Source organism: Larus michahellis, chromosome 21, assembly GCF_964199755.1.
Source record: "Larus michahellis chromosome 21, bLarMic1.1, whole genome shotgun sequence".
Taxonomy (NCBI): domain Eukaryota; kingdom Metazoa; phylum Chordata; class Aves; order Charadriiformes; family Laridae; genus Larus; species Larus michahellis.
In genome coordinates, this window is record NC_133916.1 from 5,278,781 (window position 1) to 5,288,193 (window position 9,413).

The following is a 9,413-nucleotide window of genomic DNA, read 5'->3' on the forward strand; positions in this document are numbered from 1 at the left end:
TGGCCCTCTCCGCAGGACGTCAGCAAGCGTCTCTCCCTGCCCATGGACATCCGCCTGCCGCCCGAGTTCTTGCAGAAGCTGCAGATGGAGAGCCCGGAGTTCCCCAAGCACCTCAGCAGGATGTCCCGACGGGCTTCCCTCGTAAGTCTGCCCCTGCCGCGGAGCAAGCGGTGCCGGGCACAACGTCTCGCATCGTGCATACAAGTCCCAGCCAGCAGATGCGTGTGCTGCTTGCCACCCACCCCTGCAGTCATGCCCTGCTGTGCCATCTCCCTGTGCCCCCTGTGTGTCACTGTTATGGTTTGAAGACCCAACAACAATTTATTGTCATTTAGACAACTATTCTCTCACCCGATGACCCCTCCGCACGTGGGAAGGGGAATTGGGGGAAAAACAAGGGAACACAAGGGCTGAAATAGAAACAGATTCAATAGAATAAGACTAGATAATTCACATTAATAACACTAAAAGAACTAGTACTGATCCTGATACCAATATAAAATATACAAGGATTATTCTAGTGGACAGCCCATTCTAGTGGACAGCTAATGTGGGACCCTGCAGGCACTGCAGCTTCGGGAGGAAGGGAAGGGCTCAGGGCTCTGGCACTGGGGTGAGGAGTTCTCAGGATCCCAGCCATTGAGGGAGAGAGAGGGAACTCCTCAGCAAACTCTCTAATTTCTATCGAACGTGACATTCATGGTATGAAATAACCCTGTTGGCAGCTTGGGTCAAGTGCCCGGGTCTCGCTCCTCCTCATCCCCGCATCTGGTGAGCTCAAAAGCACTGAGACCTTGAAACCCGCACACCAGAGCTGGCTGTAAAGTAAATATTTTCACAACTTCAGGCACTAGAGTCATCTAGAAGTGCATTTTCCCAAGCATTGGAAGAGACCTTACTGAAAAGTAAAATTACTGAAAGAGAAATGAATCCTGTCGCTCAAACCAGGGCAGTCACACACACGCCCCTGCCCATGGGGATCCCTTTCCGCACCCTCCCAGCCACGCACATTCCCCCCGCCACGCACGGACGCGTCTCTTCCCCCGTGTCACTCCCCAACGTGCACATCTGCGGCACATCTGCGCGCTGCAAATCCCCTGCGCTCCTTCCCTCACCTCCGCATGTACCTGCCGTTCCCCTTGGCCAGGCTCCTTCCAAACGGGAGGAGGTGGAAAACCCTCCCACGGCTCAGCAAGCGCTGGAGCCTCTGCTAGTTGAAATGCAAATGCCGATAAATAATGAATTAGCCTTCGCGTTCGTACTGGCATTTCGGTTTCTCTGCTGCAGAGCATAAGCATGTGTAGGAGCCAAAACCCAGCGCCCTGTTGACAAAAGGGCGAGCGTGTGTCCTGCTGCCTGGGAGTGCTCAGCGCCGTGAAGATGCAACAGCGAGGGCTCGGCAGGCGTCCTCGGATGGGGCATGCCTCTCCAGAGGGAGGGAGGAGGAAAGGAGAGCCCGCATTTAGCTGCTTGTTCTGTATAATCAATAAAATAGACACAGCCCGAGCGACGTTAATATTCATGGTGCCCTCCATGAATAAGGCGTGCTCCTGCGAAAGGCGCAGGGCGGTTCCGGGGGGTGTTACAGCATCTTGGATTGCAGCAGCCGCCTCATTCCCCTGCGCAGGACACGTCTCTTCCCAGGTTACGCAGAGGGTCTGGGGAAGCCAAAACGGAGTGAAATATCATCAGAGAGAGGTGGGGGTCGGTCTCTTCTCCCAAGGAACAGGCGATAGGACAAGAGGAAATGGCCTCAAGTTGCACCAAGGGAGGTTTAGGTTGGATATTAGGAAAAAAATTTACACTGAAAGGGTTATTAAGCATCGGCACAGGCTGCCCAGGGAAGTGGTTGAGGCACCATCCCTGGAGGTGTTTAAAAGAAGGAGGAGACACAGCGCTTAGAGATACGGTTTAGTGATGGTTTTTGTCAGAGTTGGGTTGATGGTTGGACTCGATGATCTGAAAGGTCCCTTCCAGCCCAGGCCATTCTATGATTCTATCATGTTCCCCTGGGATTTGCCAGTCCAAATCCCACCTGTGTGAGCAGGAAGGCAGCTTCCCCGCGGCGTGTTTGGCCTGTGAGAGCGTGGTGGTCTGGTCAACGCCTGTTGGAAGGAAAAAGCCTCCCCGTGGGGCAGATGCGGGGAGCAGGGGAGGCTGCAGGAGCACCCCAGCCCTGGGGCCGCTGGTTCTCCAGGCAGAGACTGGGGGGTTCCTGCAGTGTCCCCACCGCAGGGGACCCTTTTTCTGCACAGCCTTGACTTCGCTGCTGACTGACAGCTGTCCATCCAGCTCCATCTGCTGATGGCAAGTGGCATGGCACGACCCCAGGGCATGAGCCCACGGCATTAGCCCATGGCATTAGCCCATGGCATGAGCCCATGGCATGAGCCCACCGCATTAGCCCATGGCACGAGCCCGTGGCATGAGCCCGTGGCATGCCTGGCGGGGCTTCAGCTGGGCTGGAGACAGAGCTGACTGCTGGCCTGGGACTACGCCGATGCAAACGTATTTTGGGGGAGAATGACACCGGCAATGGTTTGCCCTGCACCCCGCTGTGCTGGGAGCCATCCCCTGCCCTGGCAGATAATCCAGACTAACCGGAGGTGTCCCTGTCCCCACAGAAAACTGCAATTCCAGGGGTCTGCTGGGAGTGACATCTGAACCTGTGGCCTTGCAGGGAGTTGCCCTTCTTTCACTGGGTACAGGAGGGCAGCTCTCAGCAATACGTTAAAGAGTTACTGTTCCAAATGGGAAAATGTCCCTTTCACGCTTGGTTTGAGCAGCACGCAGAGCACTGAAGGGAGTCACAGCAAAGCCCAGCACGTAGGAAAGCACTCGAGAAAAGGGCTGGGCATCGGGGGGCAGGATCCCAAGAGGCTTCTCCCATGGAAAGGGCATCGGCAAAGCCCAGCTCCTGGTCGCCTCGGCCGCTGTCGGGGTGGTGGGGAGAGGAGCCGGGAGGCAGGGGGTGGCAGCGGGATGGGGGTGCAGGCTGCGGCCGCCCCACGGCACGGCGGGCAGGTGCCATCCATCTCGCTTCAGCAGCCAGTCAGTCGTGGAGGTTTTCTGCACGGCTTCTCCAGGAAAGTAATGGATTTATGTACTTAGATCAGCTGGGCTGCTGCGTGCAAACACCTGCCTTGACTGATTGCCCCCAAAGCTGTTCCTGTCCAGTGTCCTTGACCTGGAACGCAAAGCTGTCCCTGGATGAGATCCCTCCCAGTGATGTTTTCCTTTCTCTCTTACAGTCAGATATTGGGTTTGGGAAGCTGGAAACCTATGTTAAACTGGACAAACTGGGAGAGGTGAGTAGACTATGAAACCTCTGTAAGGATTTAAATTAAGTTAAAAGGGCAGCTTGAAGTGCAAAAAGGGCAGACTGTAGCCAAATTTCTTCAAAATCTAGCAATTTTTAGACCAAGTCTTTCTGTGGTCTTCAAACTTGGCCCTGTAGCTTCAAATGATCCTTCCTCCAAACGTTATGGAGTGTACCGGTGTTGTGCCACCCTGGTAAATGGTCTACGTGGCCATAGCTTGTATTTTCTCTCTCCCCACCCAGGGCACTTACGCCACTGTCTTCAAGGGACGCAGCAAGCTGACCGAAAACCTCGTTGCCCTGAAGGAAATCCGCCTGGAGCACGAGGAAGGGGCACCTTGCACGGCCATACGGGAAGGTGAGGGCAGGAGGGGCTTTTCCCCGCCACAGCCCTCGTGAGCGATGCTGGGTCGCAGAGGGGTTCGGGACGGGTGGTGGAGGGGGACATCTCCTCCTGCAGTCACGCAGAGACCCAGGTCCTGCCCCAACCTGCCATCTCCTCTCCTCGCAGTGTCGCTGCTGAAGAACCTGAAGCACGCCAACATCGTCACCCTGCACGACATCATCCACACGGAGCGGTCCCTCACCCTCGTCTTCGAGTACCTGGTGGGTCTCGGGGGGGCTTTTCTGCGGGAACGGGGGGGGAGGGGGGGGAGGGGGGCTGCCCTTCTGTGGGTGGGTGATGGGGGCCGAGGGAGGGACAGGCTGAGCTGTGCTTCCCGTTGCAGGACAACGACCTCAAGCAGTACCTCGATAACTGCGGGAACCTGATGAGCGTGCACAACGTGAAGGTGAGGTGGTGCTGGGACCCCGTACCCCTGCCTCTCCCCAAACACGGGGTGCTCACCCTGAGCTCAGTCCAGGGCCTTGCAGGGCTGGGTGAGGCTGGACACCCCTTCTCTCTTCAGTTCAGCCTTCTTACTCTTCTTTGACCTTTTTCAGCCCGTTCCGATGCTCCACCAGCATTTCTCCAGTCGCTGCCACCCTAAATAAAATTACTGTGCATGCAGGCTTTGTTCATCCCCTTTTCTGGATTGCTGGTGGTGGGCCTGAACGCTTGTTTACAGTGTGTCCCACCCCAGGCCAGCTTCGAGGGGTCTTTCCAGGGCAGGAGTTTGAGAGCCCTTGAGGCGGACTCACCTTTGGTGCCCGTGTCCCCGTGATAAATGCGATCCCCTTCTCCTCCCCACAGATCTTCATGTTCCAGCTGCTGCGTGGTCTGGCTTACTGTCATGGGAGAAAGATCCTGCACCGAGACCTCAAACCCCAGAACCTGCTCATCAACGAGCGAGGAGAGCTCAAGCTGGCTGACTTCGGTAGGTGGCTCTCTCTGGGGCAGATGCAGCACTGCCAGGAGGTGCAGCCCGGCGCAGCTCCTCGACGCCCACCCCTTTCGTCCTCAGGACTCGCCAGAGCCAAGTCAGTCCCTACAAAAACGTATTCCAATGAAGTGGTCACGCTGTGGTACCGGCCCCCCGATGTCCTGCTGGGATCTACCGAATACTCCACGCCCATCGACATGTGGTGAGCCGCGGCTCCAAACCGAGCTTCCTGGGATCTCCGAGGTGGTGGGTCGGGCATTTCCATCTGTCTGCCTGTGCAGCTCCGTATGTGCCCACAGTGTTGGTTACACCAGGGGGTGGTGGTCTCTCCCAGACGCCCTGCTGTTCTCCGTGTCCCCTGGAGCTCAGGGCCTTTGAAGCATGATCTCCACACCAGGGATGAATGGTTACCTGTAGCAGAGAAGGGACACAGCTCCTGGAGCTCTCCAGGAACCTCAGCCCTGGCCAAGGGGTGGTGGGGCATCCACGGGGCTTCTCCCCCCGCTAATCCCAGAGCCTCTGCTGCTGTTGTAGGGGCGTCGGGTGCATCCACTACGAGATGGTCACCGGGCGGCCCATGTTCCCCGGCTCCACGGTGAAAGAAGAGCTGCATTTGATCTTCAGGCTGCTGGGTGAGAGCCCTCTGCTGTCTCCCCGGTCCCCACGCGAGGGCAGTGCCTGACTGCAGGAGCGCTGGCGCGGCGCAGCCTGGGGAGCCCGGGGGGAGCCCGTGGGCTGGCAGCGCGGGCAGGGGCTGCCCACAGCCCCCCTCCAGGCTCGCAGGCAGCAGAGGCGTGGGGGCGAGGGGGCTCCGCGGGGTGCTGGGGAGATCCGTGCCCGCTCTCCTGGGCAGGGCTCGCAGGCGTCAGGCCCTTCGCCCCGCACCAAACACCCGTGACAGGTTTCTCCCTCTCCCCCCGCTTCCAGGCACCCCAACGGAAGACACCTGGCCTGGAATAACATCCAACGAGGAGTTTAAGGCTTACAATTTCACGCAGTACCGAGCCCAGCCGTTAATAAATCACGCCCCAAGGTACCTCCTTGAGCAGGGACACGTAAGGCATGGTGGGCTTGCGCTGGTTGTAAAGGGGAGCCTGGGGGGACCAGTTTCATTTCTTCCTTGTGGTGCCGGCAGCTTCTGAACGCAGCTGTGCACGGGAGGTCCCAGCTGCCACCTGTCCCTTGCATTGACTATTGCAATGTCTCCTGGCTGCAATAATGCTCCGTTTTTCATTTCCCCCTCCTCTCAGGCTGGACTCAGAAGGCATCGACTTGCTGATGAATCTCCTTCTGGTGAGTGGCAGAGCCGTCCAGGTGGATTTGCTGAAGCGAAGGTACTCTGACTGCCCTCCCGCTCATTTTGGAGGCAGGCAGGAGAGGAGCTGTGACTGCAGAATGAGTCATGGCCCTACAGCTGTGGCCTGGTAGATGCTACCCCAGACCAGCTCCACCATCCTTCACTGCTGGCTGCATTCTGTCTCTTCTTCTTCTCCTAATATGAGAGCCTACGGAGAAGTATTCTTACAAGTGATAAAATATTTCCTTATGCTGAATGTGTGGGTGTGGAAGAAGAGGGAAATGTAGCTTATTCTATTTGTTAAATTTAGAGAGAGATCTACACTTCACCCTGTGTCATCTCACACACAAGTGGGAGGACACAAACCTGATGATCCGTAAGGTACGACGTGGCCAGTGCACTCCAATGGTCACACAGTGTGTGCTGTCCCTGCGCACGTGCAGATGGCACTGGGAATTTTGGAACTACCTGCACACCCCCATGGTGTGCACGGCGTTTGGACACGCTGTCACCCACGCAGCATATGAAATTCCTCGGGCACTTAGATGTGCACAGATGTGCGCACACCCTGCGTGTTGCTGCTGTGCCGTCTGGCACGTGCAGACTGTGTGTTAATTGCCTTTCTCTGGGGCTTTGTGCAGTACGAAGCCAAGGGCCGGATTTCGGCGGAGGCAGCCCTGCGGCACCCTTACTTCAAGAGCCTGGGCGAGCGGGTGCATCTCCTGCCCGACAGTAAGTGCACGGGGTCCCTCTTGCCTGGGGGATGCGGAGCCAAGAGCTTCCGCGCAGCCCGAGGGTGGTGGTCTGCGGCCGGGTCTCTTCAGACGCCTCTTGTATTTGCTTGCTCAGAGGTGCTCCTGCAGCAGAGTGGGGTGGCTTGCTTGGTGGCTGCGAGGGCAAGAAGCAGTTTGGGTAGGAGCACGTAGAGGTGGAGTGCGAGAGAAAAGCTCTGACGAGGTGCAGTGCTGCACTCGGGCACTGCCGTCCCTCCTGGCTCCGGGTTTGCAGACCACTGACCCCTCTCTCTCTGCCGCCTCTGCCTAGATGCCTCCATCTTCTCCCTGAAGGAGATCCAGCTTCAGAAGGACCCTGGCTACCGAGCCTCAGCCTTTCAGCAGTCAGGTAGGACTGGGGAAAATCCTGCCGACCTCTCTCAGATGGTGCCACGGGCTGCGCTGGCACTGGGGTTACTCCCAGTGGGTCCCACGTAGGAAAAAGCCGAATCTTATCCCTGCTCCCTGCCTTAGCCCACAAATTACCCTTGGAACATCCTTGCTTGTCACCTACCAAAGTGACATCTAGGTGCCCTGAGGCGCAGCTCCCTCCTCTGTGAATGTCGTGGGCTTGTAACCTCCTAACCCAGAGCACCGCAGGGCTCAGCGTCTCTGCAAAGCGCCACTCGCCGTCCGACCTCTCTGACCCATCTCTCTCTCTCTTCCTCAGCCCGAGGGAAGAACAGGAGGCAGAGTATATTTTAAACTCGGATCTCATGTTCCCCTTGTCACCATGGAGATCAAGGCACTGAGAAAGGAGACGGTGACACGCTCCCACCTGACCCACCGCAGAATTACTGACTCGAGCAGGACGATGCTGAAGCGCCCTTGGCCGTGGGCTCTCCCCTGCCCGTCCCCACAGGCACAGCCCCCAGCAGCTGCTGGTGACAGACCTGTGGCCTTTTTCCCCTCTTATTATCACGTTGTCCCCATCAGATGTGAGCTGCCACCCTCTGAGCCGGTGCTGTAGTGAGGAGCTGCCCTGGGCATTGCCCGGGATGTGGGATCGTGTGCTGCCCCAGGGAACCGCTCGCTGCCATTGGCGGGGGGGGGGGCGTTGAGCTGGGCACGGGGAGGTTTTGTGAGCAGAGGGTGGTATCTCCAAAGCTGGGCTATGGATCGTAGCGTTTGGCCCAGGCAGGCATTCCTGAAAAAGTATCTTTGCTCAGACAACCTGCTCTGCACCCCCTCTTTCTTGGGGTGACACTTTGCAGCCACATTCGGAGTCGGGGGCACGGCCCAGCCTGGCACTGGAGAGGCTGCACCTGAAGCACAAAAGCCAGGGCAGCCCTCCCGTGTTTGCCCTTGCCTCTGCCTGCATAAAACCTTTTTCTCTCCCCATCTTTGGTACCTGAATCCTGACAAGGATGGAGCAGCTGGGAGGAGGGGGCTTCCCATTGCTTCCCCCAGCATCTCCCCCTCCTTGCCACCGTCGCGTTTCCAAATCCGCTCGGCTGGCTGCTCCCCGGGGGTGTCCTGAGCTGAGAGCAAGGGCTTGCTTGGCCCGGGGTGCAGGTACCTGCTGGTAGAGCTGGGCAGAAGTGGGGCCAAAGGAGCATCGGCTCCGTGCTGTCCCCCATCGCTGCGCCGAGCCCTTCGGCCAGCCTTCCCCAGGCACCGATGGAGCAGCCCCTTTCTCATCACCGCCTCCCACCCCCCAAGCCCCTCACCCTCTCTGCCATCGTCACAAGGGGCAGGACGCGGCTCCCAGCCGGTGTCTCGGGAGCCCATCCCGTCGCGGAGCCCCACGCGAGGTGGCAGAGCCCGCGCGGCGCAGCCTGTGTCACTGTACTACAGTGTCACGCACACCCACCGCAGTGCATTTCTACCCGGAGGAAGGGGGAGAGGTGCCAAACCTCCCACAGCTCAGCTGTGGGGACCAGAAATAGACCCAGAGAGAAGCAAATCATCCCTCAAACCTCCTCGCCCGGCCTCTACGTTTGTAGCCAGTGCCAGATCGTACCAGCCCTGACTCGGATGGGTGCCGTGGGACTGAGGTGCATGCTCAGATCTGAGGGTGCTTTGCTGGCCGAGGACCTGCTCCTGCTGCGTTTTCCCCTCCGCACGCTTCAGGAACGTGCCAAATCCATCCTGAGCGAAGAGGCCCCGTCGCACCTCTCCCCCACAGCCTGCAAACAGCCTGAAACATCTTCCAGCGTGTGAGCGTTGCAAGAAGTCTCTCTACTGTATAATATTCACATCCTTTTCTTGGCTGTCCCGGGTGACTAGTCCTGTCCCCCACCGGTCCTCCAGCCCATGGATGTGGCCAGGAGACTCTGGACTTGGCAGGCAGCGGGACCGTCACCTGGCAGGACATGCTGATGTCTTAACCCATCGCGTTCCCAGGCCGGGAGGCGTTGCTCGGGGGACGGTAACTCTCCCTGCCGCTGTTTCCCCACCGAGTCGGGCGTGAGGGCTCTCTTTTCTGCTTTGCTCTGCAGCATTTCTTCCGTGATCCTCAGAAAATGCAAAGTGTGAGGATAAACGAGGACACCCTGGAGCTCCCCAAAGCTTCTGGGGCGACACCTCCCTGTGCCAGTGCTCGATGCGATGCGTCCTCTGAGCTTCCCCCATCAGACCAAAGCTGTTAATTCGGCTTTGTCCTAGACAAGCATCCAGACGTCTGCATTGTTTGAGGTTTGCCCATCCCTGCTCAGTTCCCTTCTCGGTATGTCCAGCATACAGCGGGCTGAATAGTTCAT

General features: G+C 58.2%; 1 protein-coding gene across 2 annotated transcripts in view; it reads left to right on the top strand.

Annotated features, from left to right (window-relative positions):
- Positions 1-8,051, top strand: part of CDK18 (cyclin dependent kinase 18) — a 37,249-nt gene extending 29,198 nt beyond the window's left edge. For both annotated transcript variants that reach the window (XM_074564376.1, XM_074564377.1), the window contains 13 exons: positions 16-141; positions 3,252-3,308; positions 3,563-3,677; positions 3,831-3,925; positions 4,048-4,110; positions 4,512-4,635; positions 4,723-4,843; positions 5,176-5,273; positions 5,569-5,674; positions 5,892-5,934; positions 6,580-6,670; positions 6,983-7,060; positions 7,382-8,051. In XM_074564376.1, the coding sequence (XP_074420477.1) occupies positions 16-141; positions 3,252-3,308; positions 3,563-3,677; positions 3,831-3,925; positions 4,048-4,110; positions 4,512-4,635; positions 4,723-4,843; positions 5,176-5,273; positions 5,569-5,674; positions 5,892-5,934; positions 6,580-6,670; positions 6,983-7,060; positions 7,382-7,416 (1,152 nt within the window). In that variant the 3' untranslated portion in view covers positions 7,417-8,051. The remainder of the gene's footprint in view (positions 1-15; positions 142-3,251; positions 3,309-3,562; positions 3,678-3,830; positions 3,926-4,047; positions 4,111-4,511; positions 4,636-4,722; positions 4,844-5,175; positions 5,274-5,568; positions 5,675-5,891; positions 5,935-6,579; positions 6,671-6,982; positions 7,061-7,381) is intronic.
- Positions 8,052-9,413: the final 1,362 nt, after the last annotated feature.